The 25,569-nt window shown below is 37.1% G+C and overlaps 2 protein-coding genes across 2 annotated transcripts in view; one reads left to right on the top strand and one right to left on the bottom strand.

Moving 5' to 3' along the window:
* The window catches only part of LOC117301425 (nephrin-like), a 30,815-nt gene extending 28,224 nt beyond the window's left edge, over positions 1 to 2,591 (bottom strand). The window contains exon 1 of the mRNA XM_033785408.1: positions 2,413 to 2,591. The gene's annotated coding sequence lies outside the window, so the exon portion shown is untranslated. The remainder of the gene's footprint in view (positions 1 to 2,412) is intronic.
* A 493-nt stretch (positions 2,592 to 3,084) lies between these two features.
* LOC117301805 (kin of IRRE-like protein 3) lies at positions 3,085 to 25,234 on the top strand. The gene is made up of 12 exons (XM_033785810.1): positions 3,085 to 3,419; positions 8,642 to 8,813; positions 10,036 to 10,190; positions 13,286 to 13,603; positions 14,528 to 14,662; positions 15,304 to 15,423; positions 16,675 to 16,929; positions 17,359 to 17,496; positions 20,985 to 21,284; positions 22,482 to 22,586; positions 23,146 to 23,450; positions 24,174 to 25,234. The coding sequence occupies exons 1-12, from the start codon at positions 3,347 to 3,349 to the stop codon at positions 24,531 to 24,533; spliced, it is 2,436 nt and encodes an 811-aa protein (XP_033641701.1). The 5' UTR covers positions 3,085 to 3,346; the 3' UTR covers positions 24,534 to 25,234.
* Positions 25,235 to 25,569: the final 335 nt, after the last annotated feature.

A 25,569-nucleotide genomic window follows, 5' to 3' on the forward strand; every position in this document is an offset into this window, starting at 1 on the left:
AGGCATTTTCTCTTTGGAAAAGGGCACCCTATGAGAAAACTGGAAGTTTTATTGAAGCACTTTAAGGGCACCAAGGCAATGACCAGGGGGCACGGAGACTGTCTTTATTGCCTCCATGAAGTAGGCTTGGCAACCAACGAACTGTACTGCATGTATAAGAGTTTTGGTAGTTTGGTAGCACTTACTGATAGTTGAATACTTTTAGTATCTAACTGACAAAGACAATTATGCGGAAATTGAGATAGGCCTAAACAGTCAATATTTTTCATCTTGGAGACAGCCTGGAACTGAAGTGGTTGCCAATAAATACATGTAGAATGTGCAAGTTTGGTGTATTGAAACGTTGGGAAAAAATAAGTGCGCGAGTTCGATTCCTTCTGCTTCATGTGTAAAAAAAGCAATGCATGAGGGACTCAAGTTGTCCACAAATCATCTGAATACCTTGCCTGATCTGCATTGCCCTGTATGACATGACCCTACACATTTTTGTAAACAGCTGTGAACATCAATGATCTCAACAAAAGGTATTAACAAAAGGCAAGAAATTGTTTATAATACAATGGATCCCTACCTCACAAGTCATCACCTCTGTCTGTTTATGCATAAAGCAAGGATTTATAGAAGGGACTTTTGAGTGTAAATCTTCTCTTGTCATTTCAACCTTAATCTCTGGCTTTCAACTTTAAATCATGCATTATTTCAAACTTATTGTATTAACCAATGGTTTAATTTTCTAAATTTGCAAGGTTTGCCCTCTAAACCTGAGTGACAGTGAAATTCAACCAAGAGCTCCTTTCATCAGAGCATAATGATTCAAACTTGTCATTGCAAAGTCTGTGTCAAATTTGATTTAAAACTGAAAGTATCAGATGAATACTAAGAAATTTCAGGAAATCATTAAAACATACAAACTGCCATAATCCTAAGAGCAAGGCCAAACTTCACTTGGTTGCCTTAATAATAAAACAGTACGAAGAAACAACCCAAAACTGCTCTGTTGCCTTAGGTTAAGAGTTTATGAGTAATGACTTTGCAGGATGTTCAGAATCGTTAGATCGTTTATTTTGCTCAATCCTAATGCCTCAAATCATCCAGAGGGGCTGGCATTTAATCCCAGGACACCCAGGGGTCACCTCTTCCTGTTTACCAAAGGTTCCACTATCATACTTGATAGACCGAGTTGTTTAAATCCATTGCAATTAGTTATGGCCATTGCCTTGTAATGTACAATCACAACATTCCTCTTACTATTTTAAAAAGAACATTTACATTTAACCAGCCTCCATTTTTATAATGGAGGATCCATGGTTTAAATGTAAACAGCCCTTTTTTATCGTTATTATCGTTTTTATCAGGTGTGCAATATGTATATGTACTAAGTTGTGATTGTGCGCAATGCGTATACTGCAGCACTCATTTCCATTTTGCTTTTTATCCAGAACAAAACAATGTGTTTTAATCATTTTATTTCAGCCACATCCAACAGCGCAAGTGTCAATAACAAGATAAATAGAAACATTAAATTAAATTACATAAAATAACCAAGTAAAATTAGTTAACCAGACAAAACATGACAGATTAAAATGACGAAAAGTTCTTATATATCAAAATAGTTTGTACTTGGAAGCTCATTTTATTTTTTGTACTTGAAGCTCATCAGTGTGGTCTTGATTTGTTTATTGGTTAGTGGAGTAGGCCTCCTTCCTGTAAATTTACCCTATTTTTTAACAGGGGTATTTAATTTCTTACTCCAGTAAAACGCAAAACTAAGAACTAAATAAAATACACAGTACAAAAACAATGAAATGAGTGTAATGTTGATTACCGACTGGTCCATTATTGTAGAAACTGTGTTTGTTGATTACCGACTGGTCCATTATTGTAGAAACTGTGTTATGGTTTCTTGGACCCTTACCCTTTGCTTTGGTTTAAAATTTAATGGATAATGGTTTATTTAACACTTTTTAGTTAAAATAAATAGACAAAAACAAATGAATTGAAAGTTTGCTTGCAGATTTCCCAAGCTTGAGAAGTTTAAGTGAGTACTTTTAAATGGCATAAATACAACATGATGATGAATACGTATAAAATGATACTAGTTTTTTGTAGTAGGTATTTTTGGCTAAGGAAAAGGAGTAGGATCTTGTACCGTCCTTCTGGTAGGTTCTTGTGGGTCTAGGCTTTACAATCCTTGCTATTGACTACATTTTAAAACTTTTAACTCTGAATCTGAAGACCTAGCTATAGGCATGCTAGGGTAGGGGGCCTACTGATAATTTTGACAGTGTCTCAAAACGAATCGTCTCAAAACAATGTTCAAGAATTTCATCTAACAAATTAAACCCATTGTGTAACAAAACACAGTACAGTTCAGTGGTAGAAGAATGAAGACAACATTGTTCACATACTCACCACCAGTTGCACATGACCAGAAGGGTGTAGTTCAGTCAAAGTTTCCTCCAAATTGATGAACTTTTAGCAGTCGTGATGATGACAACCGGGCCGAAGGTGGTAAAAGTAGGGGGGTTCGACGCAAAAACCGTGGCGCAGGGGGATGGATGAGCACAATGTACGGCGGGGCCGGATGTGGACAGCATGTACAGTACACACGGCTAGCTAGCTAGCTCGTTGTTTTCGCTCACACATCATACACTATCAAGATTCTGCGTGTGCGTGTCGATCTCATAAATCACGCCGTGCGTACATGAAATTTGAGCCCATCAACTTTGGTACCTCAGTCTCTAATAGTCACTTTCTAAAAAGCTAAACAGCGGTTTTCAAAATTTATTTTTGAAGTATTTGATGTCAATTTGTTTTATGATACTCATGTAAACTGCATGGATGATTAAAAATAAATGCTCTCGTGCCAAATGAGGGTATACTGGGCTAAAAAGGGAGTTATGTTTATTCATTGCTACGGCATTGTGGGAATGCAATAAACAACCTACAGAATTGTGGTGAAGTGTTGGGTTAAATTATGCAAATTTGAAAAGTTGCAGAGCCACCGCATGCGCGTGCGCGTGTATGATTTTCCTCGTGTCCGTGTTGTTTGTTGCTGCTTGCTTTTTAAATGGGTGGATTCGGTATTCGACGACCCCTGGGTTTTTGAGGTTTTTTGAGTTGCTGTCCTGCAGCTCCTGTCGACATTTTTTGACCAGTTAGCTGACTTTTCGATCGCATACCACTCTTTTTTACCACATTCCGGGACATAAATCTTTAATCTGTCACATTAAAATGTAATGAAAATTACCAAAGACACAATCAACCGGAATTGTATTCGTTGAGATAATTGTTTAAGTGGTTTTAGAGAAGTGTCCTTTAATTCGTCTAGCCTGCTGGTACAAAAATGGCGTCACAGCGATCTGACGTTAGATTCTGTGTTTTTGCTGGAGTTGTCCTGCTTTTTGGAACACTTGGAGGTAAGTCTCTGTTACTGTATTTGTTACAGTCTGCTCTCGTAATATCCGAAAACTGAATATTATTGTAGGAGAAAAGAACAGTCATAACTTCAAATGGACAGTCGAATCACGTGAAGTGGTTCGAACTCCATGAACTCAGCGGAGCGCGCAGAGAAGCACTACCGTCAAAATTGCGTAGTTCACGGTGGCCTTTCTTTGTTGACACGCGTCGTATGCAATGCTTCTTCCGGTGTGGTTTAAATAAAAGTTATGTTGTTTTTTATTTGCATTGCACCAAGCCTAAGAAAACATTACTGTGCTTGTTTTGTGATTAATTATTTATTTACCTACACATGCTAACCTTATTCTTTTCGAGAGAGCTTATTTTAATTATGTAGACAAAAAAAACTAGAACTTGTAATTGTAATTGTATGTAAATTAAAAGGTCACAAAACTTTGGCCAGCAGAACCACCGAGACTTAGTGAGAGAATGCTGTGTGTACCGGTAGTTTTTATACTTCTAAACCAATGAAAAGAGAGAGAGAATGTGTAATACTTATAAAAAAGTTTTCATTTACAAAAGATTAATGGCAAGCATTTTTTGTTGACTTTGTTGTATGAGATGGAGTTGTGAGTGGCATGATGAAAAACCACCACACAGGAAGTTGTTGTGGGTTGTTAAGAAATCATTCAATTTCCTTGTATGAAGCTGTAGTAGTAGCACTGAGGATAATCTTGTTAATGTGCCCTGGCTGGTTAAGCCATGGAACAATGTGATGGTTAAGCTGGCACAGAGTCATCATTCCGGGTACCGGTCAACTCGGTCCCAAGCCAACTCGGTCCCAGTCAACTCGGTCCCAAGTCATCTCGGTCCAAAGTCAACTCGGTCCCAAGTCAACTCGGTCCCAAGTCAGATGGTCCCAAGACAACTCGGTCCCAAGGCAGGGAAGCTTGCACGGGCGGGAGGGAGGGCGGGGAGGGACCGCAACCCAAGTTATAACTAAACAATATTATATTTGTTATTTATTTTCGACCAAACAACACTATTTTCCTTAATAGTTTTTGTTTTTTAATTAGTAGATTTTGGTTTTTATTTAATTTTTAAATGTAAGTTACTTGAAAAGAAATCAAAGAGGATTCAATTGTTAATGTTTGTCAATTAATGAATTGTTGAGAGCCATACAGACTGGTTGAAAGCAAAGAGACATTTTGAAGATCTTTTTTTTAGTTGAAATTTATTGGCCAACACAATCGGTAATTTTCAAAAGTGAATGTTGAATATAGAAACAAATGGGTAGCTATTGAAGGCATCGAATATTATACCCCGAACATTGGTGCACACTTATCCCATTTCATGTACAAAGTCAAAGGACAGTAGTTTTTTTAATTTCCAATTCAATTATTTCCCGTCAACCATACGGACCAAGTTGACTTGGGACCGAGTTGACTTGGGACCGAGTTGACTTGGGACTGAGTTGACTTGGGACCGAGGAGGAAGAATGGTTAAACCGGTTAAACCGTAGCTCCAGAATCAAGCTCATATTTGGCCCTTGGTAATTGCTCCAAAAGATTTTGACCAGAAAAGCTTACTTGGTAATATTAATAAGACAGTGAACAATTTCCCTTGTAAGTTTTATAGCATAGCAAAATGTAACCCAAATTCTATAGGATTAAAACAATAATAGAACAGACAAGTGAAAAGGTAAACTTTGCCTTTAATAATAATAATAATAATAATAATAATAATAATAATAATAATAATAATGAAAACTTTTAAAGCGCACAAATCCACAGAAGTGCTCATGGCGCTAAAATACAAACAATAGCATTAATTAATATACAATAACAACAACACAAATTAAAATGTAAACCTAAGTTGAGAAAAATCTAGAACATGTGGTATAGAATACAATAATACAAATGCAATATTTAAGAAAAAACATACTAAAAGGTAACAAAAATAACAATAATTAAACCATTAAATCAAATGCTTGTTTGAAGAGATGTGTTTTCAGTTGTTTTTTAAATTGTGTCAAAGAAACGGATGATTTTACTAGTGCAGGCAGTTTGTTCCATAGACGAGGATTTAAAATAAAGAAAGGTAAACATTGGGATTTGGGAATGTTTTTCAAACAAGAAGTAACATTTTCCAGGTGCCATTCCTTTTCCAGGTAGCCACATAACCACTTCCCACTGCCCAGATTCCAATGATATGATTCACCATTAAACATTTCTCAATTTGACTGTAAAATGACAGTTAATAGAAACACATGGCAATTGTCTGCTCTACCAAGCACCAATTGATGCATTACTAAATAAAGCAACTGTTAAATCTCCACTGTACACACAGCCAGTGAAGCAAAGCTTACCAACAACAAAACTTACCAAGGCTACCTATGGCATCATTTCATAGAGCTGCATTAACTCAAAAAGTAGCAAAGCAAAACCCAATTATGTTTACCAGAATACGGTGATCAGGCAAAAAGAACATCATTGTTGCATTACCCTGCTTTCTTTTGCTCGCAGACAATCTGTAAAAAAAAACTTTTTCTGCTTGAAAATTTGGCCTTGACAATTTTAATCAGTTCAAACACTGCTCTATGCATAGAGCAAGGAATGCTCTGTAATCTGTTCAGACAATGATGGCTCTTCACGCTGATGACGATTGTTGCAATTGGTCTATTGTGCATTGCCTAATGTTTATTTTTTAAATATTTAAAGGCAGTGCACACTATTGGTAATTACTCAAAATAATTATTAGCATAAGCTTTACTTGATGATGAGTAATGGGGAGAGGTTGATAGTATAAAACATTGTGAGAAACGGCTCCCTCTGAAGTGCCATAGTTTTCGAGAAAGAAGTAATTTTCCACGAATTTGATTTCGAATTTGAGGTCTCGAAATCAACCATCTATTAACGCACACAACTTTGTGTGACAAGGGTGTTTTTTCTTTCACTATTATCTCGCAACTTTGACAACCAATTGAGCTCAAATTACAGGTTTGTTGTTTTATTCATGTGTTGAGATACCAACTGTGAAGGCTATAGTCTTTGACAATTACCAATAGTGTCCATGTCTTTAACTGTAGGCCTATATATTGACGCAATTTAGCCATTGGCTACAATTTTTTATACAAGTTCAATTTTAATAAACCATCAATAATAATAATAACAACTGTGGAGCAATGGTTAATTGCTCCATGAGTCAACCAAGTGTAGACTGTTTGAAAAAAAGTCCACCTTGAAATTAGTTGACAGTTTCCCAGTGATTTGGGGGTCTCCAGTAGGAGGCTTTTGGATAGAAATAACACGTACAGTTTTGAGGTCAATACCAAAGTATGATATGACTATGGAGGAAGGAATCCTTCTTCTTTATATAACCCTAGCCCTTCGTTGCGCTGTTATGGCTCTCTCTAGAAGAAGACAAAAATGTTTTTAAAAAAGAGCTATTAATAACAACCCAATAAGGTGACCTGAAGATAAACTGAATTTAAACAAAGACATTCTGTTTTTGATACCCTTTTCCTAATGACACTGCAGTGTCTTGTTAAAATGCACTATCATAGCATAGAGTCAAGAGAAAGTAATGACCTGTTGAATGGGTGGGGAACCATCTCAACTAGACACTTGGGCCTTATTGATCAAGGACACTTTGTGGTGACTTGTTTATATTTTGTTTATCTCATTGTTTATTCACATTCCCTTGTTTCATGCCAGGGCCATACTAAAATAAAAACATGTTGCTACCATTGACAAAACTTACATTATTTAGATTATATATTTTTTCTACTCAAAGTGTCTTATGGTTGTTGTGCCATTTGTCTCTGAACAAATCTTCTTTCAGTCTTTGCTTATGTTTTAAGTCAATTTGTCCAAACATCAATAAAAGTCCAACCATCTTATAATTAGATACTTGCATACCAATTATTCTCAGGCATTTAGAAGTTGAATGACTTGAAAGTCACCCAGCATTGTCCCTCTTAAAGGTAGGGTAGTGGTGGCCATAGATTGGTACATGACAAATTAATGGCCATAAAACCTTAGTAGGTGAGAAGCACTGCAGCTGTTTGGGCATTAATAGTAAAATACCATTTTTCCCTACACTTGGGCCCCAAACCATTTGAATCTGGAAAAATTGAATGTATGAATTGTTCTCAGATTTCTAAGTGTTAGTGTCAGTTCATGAATGCAGCAGCCAGAGATGCAGTTGGTTTCTGCTGTCAATGCACTCAAAAACAATGCTGTTAAAACATGGCAAAATTTAACATTATTCTGAAAATTACAGGGTTTTTTTGCGAGTCAGCAAGAGGTCACTGTCATCACAAATTGCTGATTTATAAAGTTTATTGTTTATGTTTTAATCAGGATACAAATATTTTAATTGGTAACTCTGCTCAATCAAGTAAAAGGTTAAAAGAAAAGCTTTTCATTCTGGAAGACTCATCCACGAAAAGTGGAATTGTTTATTTATTGTGGAAGCAGGTTGTAGGCGTTAGTCATCCAGTGTGTTTATAAATTCATCCTTGCCAGAGAACATGCCAAAGTAGTAATTCATCAAGGTGGCAACCCATTAAGGGATCTACTCAACAAAAACAACAAACTACAACAGATGGATCATTGTATGCACTATAGGCCAACCTGAAAATAGCTTGATTGAGGTCTTGAGGGATCACCTTGGAAACACTGACCAGCTTCAATAACAATGTACCTCAAATACCACAAATAAAGATACATGGGGATCAACTTATATTTTAAGGGGATTTAACTCTTTTTTTTCAAATTCAAAGTTATAAAAGTCAAACACAAGATATAATGATTTGGGGTTCAACAAAGAACAGACCCAACATATTTATAACAAATTACACAGTCAGTTTCCCTGGTGGTTTATCACTTGACATTTCTCACTTTTCAAAAATACAAACAAAAGTACACAATGCAGTCAAAAATTTTGAAAAAAACATTCTTGAGTGAAAATAGTGTTTTAAAATGTAACTTTGTTACTCTAAACAATCTCTGTGATTTTTGTATACAATCTCCCTGATTTCAAGATGCAAATTTTGGCTCTCTAGGACTGCTAGGTACATATATAACAAACTAAACCATTTTATTTTTTTCTTTCTTCTTCCCACAAAGATTACAAACAAAAGTTCAAAATGTAGTTAACATTGCATATTATGTCTATTTTATAAAAGAATGTTCTTGCTATGTTAACTTCCACGATTTATTTTCCAATCCTCTCCCAGGATTGGCTTTACAATCATTCCAGGAGGAACCGAGCGACACGGCTGTCATGATTGGAGAGGCAGTCGTTGTCCTTAAATGCATCGTTACAGAAACATCAGGACACATTTTGTGGTTCAAAGGAGTCGACTTTATTGCTGGGGACACCGATCCTTTAATCAATAATTTTCCCAGGTATGGCGCCACCATTTTGTTTTTATTCCATTCAATTGTGATGATATCAAATTGAGGCTGGCAGGGCGAAATGGTCTGGTGGCTTAATCATATAAGGATCTGTGTTCATATTCCCTATAGTACATTTAATAAAAGTTACTAAGTAATAAAAAAAACGTTGGCGGATTTCATTGATATATAAAATAAAAAAATGCTTAGTTTTAAAAGCCAGGAGGGGTTGAGATTTTTCTGTTCCAAGCAAAAGATAAATGTAGGCTCACAAATTGTATTCTGTGCCAGACTTTAGTACATTATTCAAAAGCACTTAAATATGGATCGTGTGTAAACCATCGTCTGGTAGGGGACCACCGTAGCGAAGATAAACATAAGGATATTAATATAAAAAAAGCTGCCAGAAGGCAATTGGGACTCCATGGGAGACCATTCAATGGTGTTAGCGTTTGTTAGTGTTAGGACATTGGATCCTATGCAGGCATTAAAACATGCTGGTACCGAAGCACAAAGAGCTGTAACAGGCTCCGATAACAAGAACGAAAACGAGAACGATAAAAATGCACGCCCTCGATTGTTGAATGAGGGTGGCATACATGTATTCGTCATGGAGCAATTCAACCAAACGAGGGCGTGCATTGTTATTGTTCTCGTTATTGGGGCCTGTGTGACTAGACCTTAACTCTCTCTGCCCTGCTGAAAGTTCCATGGAAAAAAACCTTTGCTTATGGAAGAGTATGACAAAGCTAGCTGCCAACTCTCCCTGATTTTGCAGAAAGTTTCCTGAAAATAATCCAGTATTTCTGTGCTGTGATGAACAAGGCTGATGAACAATTTTGAAAATCTCCCTGATTATGGAAACTTCTTCCCTTAAAAGGCCTAATTATTAATATAATCCAGTTGTTGGTCGTCTATTTCAATGCTGTTTTTATAGTATCTATCATAAAAATTCAGGGATTCACCAAAAATTCTTTGTAGAAAAAAACCGCGCAGACCATTCTTGAAATTGAAGGTTTTGGGGAGTTTGTAAAAAATTGCATGTGAAGGGTATCGAATGGTATTTTACACAGTTTTCACCTGAGGTTAGAGACTTGTACTATATAGTAATTTGCTGTCCATTTTCATAAATATTTTTCAGTTGGAAGTGAATCACAAAACTAAGTTTAAGTTTTAAAAGTTTGATTAGTTTTACATCTTATATTTTATCTTTTTATAATTTATCTTTTTCCAGATTTTCTTTTGTTGGGAATACATCTCTTGGAGAGTACAATCTACAGATTGAGAATGTGATTCTTGAGGATGATGGAGAGTATCTTTGTCATGTCATCTCAAGTGAAGCTGAGATTCCTGTCTTAACATCCAGACCCGCGAAACTTACTATACAGAGTAAGTAAGAACACCAGGGCACAATTTCATAGAGCTGCTAAGCGCGAAAATTTGCTTAGCATGATATTTATTTCTTGATAAAAGCAGAATTACCAACCAAATTTCCATTTGTTGCAAATTGCTTGTTACTCAGCTGTTGTTTGCTTATCCCAAAAATCACGTGGAAATTTGCTTGGTAATCCTGTTTTATCAAGGAAGAGACTTCATGCTCAGCAAATTTGTGTGCTTAGCAGCTCTATGAAATTGGGCCCAGGACCTTCATAGAGCTGCTTAAGAACTCAAAGTTGCTAAGCACGACATAATTTGGCTTACCACATCAGGGTTTTACAGGCCTAACTATCATTTCACACGAATGATTGGTGACTGGCATCTTGCTCATTTCTTCTAAAGCACAAAACTGTTAAGCAATGTTTTCTGCTTAAAGACAGTAGACACTATTGGTAATTGTCAAAGACTAGTCTTCACACTTGATGTATCTCAACATATGCATAAAATAACAAACCTGTGAAAATTTGAGCTCAATTGGTCTTTGAAGTTGCGAGATAATAATGAAATAGAAAACACCCTTGTCACACGAAGTTGTGTGGGTGTTCAGATGCTTGATTTCGTGGAAAATTACTTCTTTCTCGAAAACTATGTCACTTCAGAGGGAGCCGTTTCTCACAATGTTTTATACCATCAACCTCTCTCCATTACTCGTCACCAATTAAGGTTTTATGATGTTATTTTGAGTAATTACCAATAGTGTCCACTGCCTTTAAAAACACTGGACACCTTTGGTAATTGTCAAAGACCAGTCTTCTCACTTGCTGTATCTCAACATTATTGCATAAAATAACAAACCTGTGAAAGTTTGAGCTCAATTGGTCGTCCAAAGTTTTGAGATAATAATAGTAGAAAAAACACCCTTGTCACACGAAGCTGCGTGCTTTCAGATGCTTGATTCGATACCTCAAAATCTAATTCTGAGGTCTCGAAACTACGTTACTTCAGAGGGAGCCATTTCTCACAATGTTTTATACTATCAACAGCTCCCCATTACTCATTACCAAGTAAGGTTTTTTGCTAACAATTATTTTGAGTAATTACCAATAGTGTCCACTGCCTTTAAGCAGCTCTATGAAATTGGGCAAAGGTACATGAATTTCCCATGGAGCTGCGGAGATTTAAAAGAAAAAGAACTGGTCGTGAAACAACTCAAATTTTCATCATGCTTTGATATTTTTGATGTTTTATTTGTTTGTTTTTTCCCTGATCAAGAATATTTAGTTGTTAAACCACAGTTTGTTTGTTTGTTTGGTTTTTGTTTTGTTTTTCAGAACCAACACAGTTCAAATTGAGATTTGATGTGCAAAAGTGTGTCCGCAAATTCTTCTTTGAATTGTTTACAATGTCTATAAATATGTATGTAGTTGCAATTGGGTTTGTGGGGGGGGGGGGGTTCTTCAGTTTTTGTTATGCTATACAGTTGTTCAGATAGTACCCACATGGTAAACACATGAACCAGTAGGTTTAAAATCTTTACCAAAAGTGTCAACCAAAGTAATCTGTTATATGAATTATTTCTGACTCATCCCTGCTTATTTCTCACAATACACACTTGCTTAAATTTTCCTGAGCCCCAATCTAAAAACCAGACAGTCTAGAAAGCTAGAAAGCTTTGCCAGTGATAAAACCATCAACTAGAGTTGGCCTCAACCCAACCCCACAAGGATGCCCTTATAACCGATAACCCATGCATGGCCTGTAGTGACCTGTGTTGACCTCTAAGGCTTTATCATAATCACAATGGAATTCACTATCCAGAAGAAAGTACTGTTTCTCAAACTATTGCACACTGTCAGCCCCAAAAACCAGTTAATAGAAACTAGAATAAACAAGTGTTTACAACTTAATATCTTAACTTGTAAATGTCTTTACAAAGAGAGGGTACATTTGTACTTCAAATATTATTGAACATAACATTACTTGGTATATCATTCTTAGAAACGATTCCCTTCTAGGGTTTTTACATAATCACAATTACATTCTCTAAAGTTTTGCACACTCTGTCCCCCCCCCCCAAACTTAAAAGAAACTAGATTAAAAACAAGTGTTTTACAACTTTTGTCTCAACTTAATGGGAGGGTATTATACATCACTCCAAATATAATTGAACATAAAAACTTTCAGGTGTAAGATTCTTAGAAATAATTCCTCTTTTAAAGGGTTTTACAAAATCACAATGGAATTCACTATCCAGAAGAAAGTACTGTTTCCCCACAGCTTGTACACTGTACAAAAAATATACTTTAAACAAGTGTTTTATAACGTAATGTTTAAACTTAAAGTGAGGATATACATATTACTCCAAACATAATTGAAACTTACTTGATATAACATTCTTAAACGACTCCCTTGTGTTTATCATAATCACAATGGAATTCACTATCTAATAGGAAGTACTGTTTTTTATTTTACACACTGTTCCTAAAAAAAAGAAACAAACTGAGATTAAACAAGTGTTTAACAATTTGTTGTATTGACTTAAAGGGGAGTGTAATGTTTCACTCCAAAAATTAATGACCATAAAAACTTGCTTGGTAAGAAGCACTGTAGCTGTTGATAATGTGCGACATTTCGAGAAATGATTCCCATTAAAGGAATGTGGTTTTAGGGAAAGAGATTCAAAAGATTGTCAATCTCAGAAACGTTTCTGAGACAATTATAGAGAGAGGGATTAACAAATATTTCAATCTGAGAAACTTTTGAAATGTTTTCTCAGATTGTGTATTCCAGTTATGGATTCTCGTCATTATCTAATAAACACTTCTACCTTTAACATTGAAAATGTTCACAGGTTAGTTTTATTTATATTCAAAAACCTAACTTTCTTTATACATGAAATAAAAAGCCCTTAAACATTTTCGCTTGGTCTATTTTGAATTACCTTGCATCAATCACTTTACTTTCTTTCTTTTTTTAAACTATTTTTTACAATGGCTTGACAATAATATGCCATATTATTTTTTAATGGTTTAAAAACAAGTTTTTCTTTTGTATTCCGTGTTGGATTAAAAATTAAAACTGAAAATAATTCTTTTAATTCCAAACAGAAATACCAGAGCCCCCAACCATTTACCCCAGTGATGCTATCCTACCAGTCGTCGTTGGTGTTTCAACCAACCTAACCTGCCAAGCCATTCGAGCCAACCCAGTCGCAGAGATCAAGTGGTTGAGAGCGGAGGCAGAGGTAGCAGCTACTCACACGAGGGCGTGGTTCGATGTTGACCCATCTGGGAAATTGATGAACGTCGCTAGTACATTGATATTGTCCCCAACGGTTGAGGATCACAGCCTTGTGTTTGTGTGTGAAGTCTCCCATATGGCTCTGGGTACACCTAGAAAACTTGCAGTCATTCTGGATGTTCAACGTAAGTAAACTTACTCTGTCAAGGCCCACTTTTATTAAGCTTGTAAGCAAAATAACTTGCTAAGCACAAAATAGTTTTGATTAGTAGAATTGTGTTACCAGCTAAAAATACAGTTATTGGTGCCCCACTCAATAATATTTGCTTAGCAGAGAACCTCTTAACAGCTTTTTAAATATGCCCTTAAGGAAGTGTGTACTTTAGGTATTTACTCTACAAGTTTATGACCATAAAAACTTAAAGAGCACTGCAGCGCTGTGATACAATATTGCATGCGATATCCTGCAAGGGCAAATTTTGTCTACATCCAAAACATACAATGTCGTCATTCTGAGAAAATGGGTCTACAGGTACATTTCTGCAGAAAATTGTGACTTGGTATTCTGGCTGGTTACCTTATTCTGGTGAGCATAATTTTGTTGTGCTTAGGTATTTTTGGCCATTAAAGCCATTATATGCTTTCAGTAAACAGTATTGTCCAAGTCCCACACTTTGTGTAACTTATATAAAATAACAAACCTGTGAAAATTTAGGCTCAATCGGTCATCGGAGTCGGGAGAAAATAACGGGAAAACCCACTCTTGTTTCCGCGCATTTCGCGGTGTCATGACATGTGTTTAAAATAAATCCGTAATTCTCGCTATCGAGAATTGATATTGTTTTAATGTTTTCTCAAAAAGTAAAGCCTTTCATGAAACAATATTTCAAGAGAAGTCTTTCACCATTACCTTCTGTAAACCCTGTAAATTATTTGTAAATCTGTGAACTTTTTTCTTCTTTTCTGTACCGAAAGTGTATAATGGCTTTATAAGGCAGGGTATACCCAAACAACTTTTTGGTAAAAAGCACTATTAGAAACGACACCCTTTGAAGTGTTGTAATTGTCATCCCTTCTTTCATTGAGATGCTGTTTAACATTCTTTCCAGATGCCCCAGTGGTTGTAGTAGAGTCTACTCCATCAGAGATCAGAGAAGATATGACTGTATTCTTCCGCTGTGTTGTGGATGCAAACCCAAGAAGTGTGACGTATACCTGGGTAAAGAATGATGAACCAATATCAGGTAGGATCTCAGAAAAGAGTTTATAGGACTGTCATTTGTCAGGGTTTCTCCTCATGTTGTACAGCAGGCCTATAATTACATGGAGGCCATCCATTGCCTTGGTGCCCCATCAAAAGTTTCCTGTGGACTTAAAGATTTTCCATTGGAAGTTTTTGGTTCCCTTTGCACAATGAAAATTTGAGAGTTGTAAATTTGCATGTAAGGACAGTCATTTCTCATCTTGAATCAGCCGTCGATTTCACCAAACTCTTCCTAACTTAGGATTAATCTTAGGACTTAGGACGGGTTCAGTTCCGTATCCAAATACGTAGGACGAATTGAACCCATCCTAAGTTAGGACGGGTTACTCGTTCTAACTAGAGTTAGGATTAATCCTAGCGTTTTGTGAAATTGGCCGCTCGTCTTGTAAAAAGAACTCAGGTCCAGTGAAAATGCCCAGCTACAAGCCCTGTGATCTTGTGAAGTTATCACCCAAAGATAGGAGTCCATAATTGCATCGGTATTGATAACAACACGCCTTTGTTAAAGTAAAAGTTATGACCAAAACGTAGCTTGGAGAATCATGACCTTGTGGTATATTACCCTGATTGTGTGAAAACTGTCATAATTTATGTTGAGTAATTTGACCTTTTAATTTGTAGGTGCTGAAAAGAGTCAACTTGAGCTTCTTATGACCAAAGATGATCATATGGTCTCTATTTCATGCACTGCTACCAACGCTATTGGCTCCACTACAGGAAGTATTACCCTTCCAATCCTATGTAAGTATTTGAACTGTAAGTGACCAACGGAAAATTGACTGAAGAAGGACAGAGTTCTGCCCAGGATTTCTTTAGCTAGTGGTGGAAAAAAGGGAAATTGCAAGTTTAATTTAAAAATTTGGAAAATGTGTGGTGGTCTAAAACAGATGAAATTTTGTCAGTGTGTAGGGAATGGTGAGTGCCAGGCGGGTTTACCAGCACCGACCACTGTGGGTAGAGTGCCAGGCGGGTTTACCAGCACCGACCACTGTGGGTAGAGTGCCAGGCGGGTTTACCAGCACCGACCACTGTGGGTAGAGTGCCAGGCGGGTTTACCAGCACCGACCACTGTGGGTAGAGTGCCAGGCGGGTTTACCAGCACCGACCACTGTGGGTAGAGTGCCAGGCGGGTTTACCAGCACCGACCACTGTGGGTAGAGTGCCAGGCGGGTTTACCAGCACTGACCACTGTGGGTACAACTAATAGAACCCTGCAGGGATTTAAATTGAGTTCTTTGATCTACTTTTCTAGCACTGAGGATGACATTCCCCAAAAGATCCTTGATATTTTTAACTCCAGGGGTTGCCAAAAGATAGAAATGCTATCATTTCAACATCACTCCTTAAAGTTGGATCCTAGTTTCAAACCTTTTTGTCATCAATGAATCTCACCCCTGTTCTTTTAAACAATGTGACAAAAAAACAATTGTTAAAATATTTGGGGGAAAAAACGCACACGAGCTTGGGCAGTTGGGTTGGCATAGTGGTATCTTCCCTCGCCTAGCTTGGGCAGTTGGGTTGGCATAGTGGTATCTTCCCTCGCCTTCCACCTCTAGGACCCCGGATATATCCCGTAGGATTGGGTCTACAGTCCATACCTGACTGTGTGGGTTTTCCCTTGAATGATTCTCTAGGACTTCTTTTAAAATAATTATTTATAATAATAATAAAACTATTCTTATATAGCGCATATCACTGTGAGGTCCCTATGCGCTGTAAAAGGAAGTCAACAAACTATTGTACTAAGAAAACACATATGTTTTTAACCAGGTTTTGAATTGTTCTGATGTCTCAGCCTGTTTGACAACCTCTGGAAGACTGTTCCATAACTGAACTCCTGCATATTGGAAAGAGCGGGAACCGTACGATAAACAGGGGCAATACCATGGATACATTGATAAGTCAGAACCAAAACTTTAAAATCAATTCTAGCCCGTATTTCCCTTGAATAGTTCTCTTGGGCTCCTTTTAAAATATTTTTTTTCTCCAAAGATGGACCAAGATTCCTAGAGGTTCCAGTGTCGGTCTCCGTTGATGAAGAAGGACCCGCCCAGATGTCATGCTCAGCAGATGGCAACCCTAAGCCGACCATTAAATGGACACGTATGGGCTCCCGGGCAACCCTAAGCACTATGCATGTCCTGCAGTTTGATATGATCAGAGACAGTGATGTTGGAACCTATGTCTGTATCGCTACGGTCCCTGGATTCCAACCTATCATGAGTTATGGACGAGTGGATATCAATGGTACGTCGGCAAGGTTGATTTCTCAGCTATTATTCGATCCACTGCAGCAGGGCTCAAACTTTTGTGTCCTGCTGTTATCTCTTTTTATACTGTTCTTAAGATGTCAGGAACTTTGGTTTATTCCCTTGTCCATTATCTAAGCACTATTACACTGTGTCTCATTACTCTGTGGTTTGGTGTCTGTTCATGAATGCTGCGGTGGGAGTGGCAGTTGGTACCCCCTGTCACCTCACTAAACGTGGATGGATTCAACGTTTTTATGAAACTACTTTGTTAGACGTAGACACTGTATTCAGCCAGAACTTGCACGTATGTGACTTTTCATGTATCTTTCTGATATTTTTTTCCTGTAAATCAGCGTTATGTTTAGAAAAATTAATCTAAGACCCTACAATTAATAAATGAACCCATTCCAATATTTTCATCTAGCAATTACGGATATCACAAGCCCTTCAGAGCAGAAAGCGAAGATCGGACGTAAAGCTACCCTGCAATGTTTTACCAGTACTAAGCCAGACCCATATCTTGTAATATGGTCCTGGGGAGATGGTAACGAGCTTGAGGAAGGTGAGTAAATATCATCTTAAAGATTTATCATTGCATTGTGACAGTGGAGAACTAGAGGAAGGTGAGTAAATATCATCTTAAAGATTTATCATTGCATTGTGACAGTGGGGAACTCGAGGAAGGTGAGTAAATATCATCTTAAAGATTTATCATTGCATTGTGACAGTGGAGAACCAGAGGAAGGTGAGTAAATATCATCTTAAAGATTTATCATTGCATTGTGACAGTGGAGAACTAGAGGAAGGTGAGTAAATATCATCTTAAAGATTTATCATTGCATTGTGACAGTGGGGAACTAGAGGAAGGTGAGTAAATATCATCTTAAAGATTTATCATTGCATTGTGACAGTGGAGAACTAGAGGAAGGTGAGTAAATATCATCTTAAAGATTTATCATTGCATTCTGACAGTGGGGAACTAGAGGAAGGTGAGTAAATATCATCTTAAAGATCTATCATTGCATTGTGACAGTGGAGAACTAGAGGAAGGTGAGTAAATATCATCTTAAAGATTTATCATTGCATTGTGACAGTGGGGAACTAGAGGAAGGTGAGTAAATATCATCTTAAAGATTTATCATTGCATTGTGACAGTGGAGAACTAGAGGAAGGTGAGTAAATATCATCTTAAAGATTTATCATTGCATTGTGACAGTGGAGAACTAGAGGAAGGTGAGTAAATATCATCTTAAAGATTTATCATTGCATTGTGACAGTGGAGAAAACATTCATCTTAAAGATTTATCATTGCATTGTGACAGTGGAGAACTTGAGGAAGGTGAGTAAATATCATCTTAAAGATTTATCATTGCATTGTGACAGTGGAGAACTAGAGGAAGGTGAGTAAATATCATCTTAAAGATTTATCATTGCATTGTGACAGTGGAGAACTAGAGGAAGGTGAGTAAATATCATCTTAAAGATTTATCATTGCATTGTGACAGTGGAGAACTAGAGGAAGGTGAGTAAATGTCATCTTAAAGATTTATCATTGCATTGTGACAGTGGAGAACTAGAGGAAGGTGAGTAAATGTCATCTTAAAGATTTATCATTTCATTGTGACAGTGGGGAACTAGAGGAAGGTGAGTAAATGTCATCTTAAAGATTTATCATTGCATTGTGACAGTGGAGAACTTGAGGAAGGTGAGTAAATGTCATCTTAAAGATTTATCATTGCATTGTGACAATGGAGAACTAGAGGAAGGTGAGTAAATGTCATCTTAAAGATTTATCATTGCATTGTGACAGTGGAGAACTAGAGGAAGGTGAGTAAATGTCATCATAAAGATTTATCATTGCATTGTGACAGTGGAGAAAACATTCATCTTAAAGATTTATCATTGCATTGTGACAGTGGAGAACTTGAGGAAGGTGAGTAAATGTCATCTTAAAGATTTATCATTGCATTGTGACTGTGGAGAACTAGAGGAAGGTGAGTAAATGTCATCTTAAAGATTTATCATTGCATTGTGACAGTGGAGAACTAGAGGAAGGTGAGTAAATGTCATCTTAAAGATTTATCATTGCATTGTGACAGTGGAGAAAACATTCATCTTTAAGATTTATCATTGCATTGTGACAGTGGAGAACTTGAGGAAGGTGAGTAAATGTCATCTTAAAGATTTATCATTGCATTGTGACAGAGGAGAACTAGAGGAAGGTGAGTAAATATCATCTTAAAGATTTATCATTGCATTGTGACAGTGGAGAACTAGAGGAAGGTGAGAAAACATTCATCTTAAAGATTTATCATTGCATTGTGACAGTGGAGAACTAGAGGAAGGTGAGTAAATATCATCTTAAAGATTTATCATTGCATTGTGACAGTGGAGAAAACATTCATCTTAAAGATTTATCATTGCATTGTGACAGTGGAGAACTTGAGGAAGGTGAGTAAATGTCATCTTAAAGATTTATCATTGCATTGTGACAGTGGAGAACTAGAGGAAGGTGAGTAAATATCATCTTAAAGATTTATCATTGCATTGTGACAGTGGAGAACTAGAGGAAGGTGAGTAAATGTCATCTTAAAGATTTATCATTGCATTGTGACAGTGGAGAAAACATTCATCTTAAAGATCTACATTGCATTGTGACAGTGGAGAACTTGAGGAAGGTGAGTAAATGTCATCTTAAAGATTTATCATTGCATTGTGACAGTGGGGAACTAGAGGAAGGTGAGTAAATGTCATCTTAAAGATTTATCATTGCATTGTGACAGTGGGGAACTAGAGGAAGGTGAGTAAATATCATCTTAAAGATTTATCATTGCATTGTGACAGTGGGGAACTAGAGGAAGGTGAGTAAATGTCATCTTAAAGATTTATCATTGCATTGTGACAGTGGAGAAAACATTCATCTTAAAGATTTATCATTGCATTGTGACTGTGGAGAACTAGAGGAAGGTGAGTAAATGTCATCTTAAAGATTTATCATTGCATTGTGACAGTGGAGAACTAGAGGAAGGTGAGTAAATGTCATCTTAAAGATTTATCATTGCATTGTGACAGTGGAGAAAACATTCATCTTAAAGATTTATCATTGCATTGTGACAGTGGAGAACTTGAGGAAGGTGAGTAAATGTCATCTTAAAGATTTATCATTGCATTGTGACAGTGGGGAACTAGAGGAAGGTGAGTAAATGTCATCTTAAAGATTTATCATTGCATTGTGACAGTGGGGAACTAGAGGAAGGTGAGTAAATATCATCTTAAAGATTTATCATTGCATTGTGACAGTGGGGAACTAGAGGAAGGTGAGTAAATGTCATCTTAAAGATTTATCATTGCATTGTGACAGTGGAGAACTAGAGGAAGGTGAGTAAATGTCATCTTAAAGATTTATCATTGCATTGTGACAGTGGAGAACTAGAGGAAGGTGAGTAAATGTCATCTTAAAGATTTATCATTGCATTGTGACAGTGGAGAAAACATTCATCTTAAAGATTTATCATTGCATTGTGACAGTGGAGAAAACATTCATCTTAAAGATTTATCATTGCATTGTGACAGTGAAGAAAACATTGTATTTCCTAAAACGGCTCTGTTACACACAAGTTTGGAAAAAAAATCAGAAAGTTGTATCTCACTTAGAATAGACCTTATGCATTGACGTCATCCAGCGGCCATCTTAGTGGAAAAACGGTGCCGAAACAATCGAAACGCACAGATTTGTACGCGCGGCGCACAGGATTGGCCAATGAACAACCTCCTTTTGACCTCTAGGTGAGGGCGCCCTACTGAAATGACGTCATGTGCATAAGGTCTATAGCTCAGATACACACAAACAAGTAAGCGGCAAGATACAACATTTTTGCACAGAGCATTTTCATGCGAGATACAATTTTGTTAAGGTGATAAGGTGTTCGTAACCCTGATCCTCTAAGAGTTTACCTCTCTTATGCTGCGTTCTTCCACAATCAACAACTCTTATAAAGCCCCACAGTTAAAAAGGTCCGGTATTTCTTGATTTTTTGTTTCTTTCCTCAGGGACATTTGGGCGATTCACGGTAGTAAAGCATGAGGAAAAAGGTGGTATTCTGAGTGAACTGATAATAGACAAAGCAAAGATGGAAGACTTTGGGGTGTATAATTGTACCATGATGAATGATGTTGGAGAGGATACACTACTTATCACACTCGTCCAACAAGGTAAGATATTAGTTACTAACTTGGTTCTTAGTGAACTAACAATAGACAAGGCAAAGATGGAAGACTTTGGGGTGTATAATTGTACCATGATGAATGATGTTGGAGAGGATACACTACTTATCACACTCGTCCAACAAGGTGAGATATTAGTTACTAACTTGGTTCTTAGTGAACTGATAATAGACAAGGCAAAGATGGAAGACTTTGGGGTGTATAATTGTACCATGATGTTGGAGAGGATACACTACTTATCACACTCGTCCAACAAGGTGAGATGACTATAACTTACTTGGTTAGTAAGCCAAGGGTTCATAGAAAAGCTAACTTTACTATGGATTTGAAGCTTTGCATGGTGTGAAATATTTGGCAGAACCATTGCAATCAATCTCTTATGAGCTGAGATGATTCTGAGAATGTTTTCACTGTTTTTCAAACATTTGAGTTTTGGACTCTCTAGATCAAATTAATTTTTTTCACTCATTTCTCGAAAACTAATTGCATTTTAAGCAAAAGTATTTCAAAAGGGAGTTTCCCACCATACCATGTATGTTGTGTGCAAATTTGTGAACATTTAGAAAGTTTTTTTCCAAATGTATAGCTCTTGAAAAAATCAAAAATTTGTTTTTAAATTTAAGGGCTGCAAAGTCTATTATAGCATACACAATGTGTAGATATAAGTCAGCCCTTGTACTTACAATGTGTAGATATAAGTCAGCCCTTGTACTTACAATGACCTAATATCATATCTGCATATAAGACTACAGTATGAAATATTATACACATAATGAATGTTTATGAGTGCAATGGTGCGAATATGTTCATGAGTTGAAAGATGGAATGTTCTATTCAACGAGGCGGAGCCGAGTTGAATGGAACATTCCAGCTTTCAACGAATGAACATTTTCGCACCATTGCACGAATGAAAAACATTCATTATTTGTTTTATATAACATCCAAGTAGATCTTTGTCATTTTGATTGAAAGATACAACTTTCAAAACAAACAAAGCGTAGGCCTACAATTTTTAATTGTAGAAGCCGAATGCTAGTAATGTTACTAATATGCCTTGCAGTAACACTGCTGCGTTACCAAAGACACGCGCACGCAGTGATGTTTTTACTCAGCTTTTTCGTTCCATCCGAAAAGTACCATTGCACGCTAGCAGCGTGCAATGGTACTTTTCGGATGGAACGAAAAAGCACGGTGAGTGACTCAGCGTGTATTGGTACTTTTATTTGCTATCACGTGACGGACAATCCTCCAATCAAATGGCAAGGATCGGCTTGGGTGTTATATAATAGTTATTATAATTTTATTTGATACTATTTTCTTTAGAGTTGGATCTGATTGTATGGATCATCATTGCAGTTATTGGAACTTCAGCCGTTATTTTCATCTTAACCATCATCTGTATGGTGTGGTGTAAACGCAAATGGCAAAGTGAGTAACACCTTTCCTGCCGTCAATTTCACCAAACTCTTCCTAACTTATAGGCATTGAACCTATCCTAAGTTAGGGCGAGTTACTCCTCCTAACTTGTGGTGGGATTAATCCTAGCGTTTCGTGAAATCGGCTGCTGGGCATTTAAAGACAGGGTGTACTTTTGGTTATTGTCTTCACTCCAAAATACACATAAAATAACAATGTTTCCATTGTTTTAACTTTTACTTCTTTTGTAAGGCACAAGAAAATTGCTTTTTATAAATGCTCTGTAATATTATTATAATGATAAGAACAAGTATTGTCGTCTAGTTACTGAATCACAAATTCTTGATTTGTGTAACTGATGTGCAACTCATAATCTTAGACGTTAAACCAATGTTTGTAATGAGAGAGATTGGATGTTGCCAGCTTGATGTTTATACATTCCCCTTGTGGGAGTTTGCCGAGTTCCTTTGATAGGAAGACAAACAAACAAAACCCCTGACGCCAGTCAAAGTTTATGTGGGGTAGTCAAAGAATCTGATTACAAGGTTTTAACTGAACTTCTTTTCTTAAGGGAGGAAAGCCGCCGTTTCTGACACCAAAGGTAAAGTCAAAATGGAAATTGTTCGCAAACTCAGAGATGACGACGATGATTATGATGACAAATCATACACAGTCAGCTATGATTACAACGCCACCCCACCAAGCACTCCAGGGAAAGTACGCTATGCAGAGCCGCAAATAACAAGAGGGCGCTCCGACTCATTTGATGACCCTTATTACCGTGCCCCACATCGTATGTCGGACGGATACTCCAATGATGGATTCTACCCACGGCGGTATTCAAACAACGAGTACTCTGAGCCAATCATCAGAAAGGTAAACATTTTCATCGGATTCCGAAAGAGTCCTCAATAGACCGTATTGAGTTACCCCTTTTTTGCTATGAAAGTTGCCATCTTGTTGGGCAAACCGTATGCGCGTCCATACGCGTACATCAATAAAGCATGCAGCAATCCCGGTTTAATTTTTAGGCGTTGTAGGGCAGATATTTGAACTGTGACGTCATATTGAACACGGCTTATACCGATTTAGATCATCGAATTCAAGTTCTAATAAGTCATCGGAGTGTGGAATTGAATCCAGGTAGCGACACTTTTTGTCTCCTAGAGCTAGGTGCTTGAAACTATAATTGCTTCTCCTCATCTAGGGGTATAAATGGGTACCTGCAAGGTAAAGGCTGATATTGTGTTTGAGGCCTTAAGAGTGCCATGGCAGATAATTATACACTCAGTACTTTCCTGAGTCCTTTAGAAAGAAATCCACAGTCTAGTGGTAAGACATCTGCTGCTCTAGAATAGCAAAGGATTCAAGTTCAGTCATATGCCTGTGAGTTTTGTTTACAGGACTTTGGAAAGTACTGAATATACAGTGCTTTACACACGTATGTGTATTGATAAAACCAAATAGTATCCTCTATTCTTGATGTAAGATGAGCATTTATTAAACCTTTAATAAGTTAGCGAAGTACCAATAGTGCTTGGGACCTATGCAATTGGGAGGATTTATTTTTAAATTGACTGTTAATTATTTTCTCCCCAGAGAGATGATGACAATGTCTCATATCATTCTGATCGATCCAAAGACTACGCTCGTAAGGATGACAATGTCAGTCGCCATGGCAACGATGATACACACGACAACGAAGTCAGTCAATACAACCGCATGGACCCTCGATATGAAAGCGACACTCGCTACGACGGCCATCGCTATAGTGATAGCCGTTATGATGGAGACCGCCGCTATGACGATGAACGAAGTTATGAGGACGAGCGTAGCTATGGTGATGAACGTAGCCGCAATGAGGAGCGTAACTATGGAGAGCGCTATAGCACTGAGGGCTCGCAAAAGGGATCTGATATATCCCTTGAATCCAAGAACAAACTTGCTACCAATGTGTGATGATGCTGTTCTTATTTACAAGTCGCCTGTTGTTAACTTCTTTCCTTTTTTACAAGCGGTCTGTTGTTGTTTATCTCTTTCCTTATGTACAAGTGGTTTGTTGTTGTTTACCTCCTCTCTCTTTCATAATAGTCGTATAGAACAGTGTACAAATTTAGAGTAATTCGAAATTTCTTTTTTTTCTGACAATTACATGGTTGAGTATGCATGTATCTGTGCCCAATTCCTTTGACCTTTGTCCTTAGTTTTGGTGGCAGCAACCGAAATCATCTGTTGCGGTTGTTTTTAGAAACATTTTCTCAAATATGACTTCATTTCAGAGGGAAATATTTCACAGAAAAATTGTTCTAGTATTAACTAAATATTCAGTAAGCTTTCAGACTATAATTAAACACTGTTTTCATCCTTGCCAATCCTGTATAATACTTTTAACCTGTGCACTAAACTTTATAAATACTTGTGGCATGGTGTACATTTTTCATTACCATCATTGAAAATAAGTATCTCAAGTGTGTATTTTAATGTAGTTTTTATGTTGAAAAAAATGTATTTTGAAAATTCTGACACTTTAGAGTGTCAAATCCAAGGCATGATAGTTGAGTTGAAGTTTTGCCAATGTAACTTGAGTTGAGTTAGACTTGTGGACAAGTCAGTAAATCGGCCCCACGCGCTGAGATGGTGCTCTCGCGAATCACTGCTCTCGCGCGAACTGATGGCTCCCCGATTTCGACATGAGGAGTCGAAATCGGGGAGTCATCAGTTTGCGCGAGAGCAGTGATCTCGCGAGAGCACTATCTCAGCGCGTGGGGCCTATTTAACGACTTGTCGACAAGTCTAGAGTTGAGTTGAACTGAGTCAAACTTTAGTCAAATCTTAATTCTTACAAGATGGTTGATGGTTGGACACCATATTTACTGATGATTTGCTCAAATAAAGAAAACAAAATAGTTAATGTGCTGACGATTTAACACTTCATGTTCCTAATACTATGCAGTGCCGATCTATTTAATCTATTTAAGCTATAACAAATTATGAT

Source organism: Asterias rubens, chromosome 17 (genome assembly GCF_902459465.1).
Source record: "Asterias rubens chromosome 17, eAstRub1.3, whole genome shotgun sequence".
NCBI lineage: Eukaryota > Metazoa > Echinodermata > Asteroidea > Forcipulatida > Asteriidae > Asterias > Asterias rubens.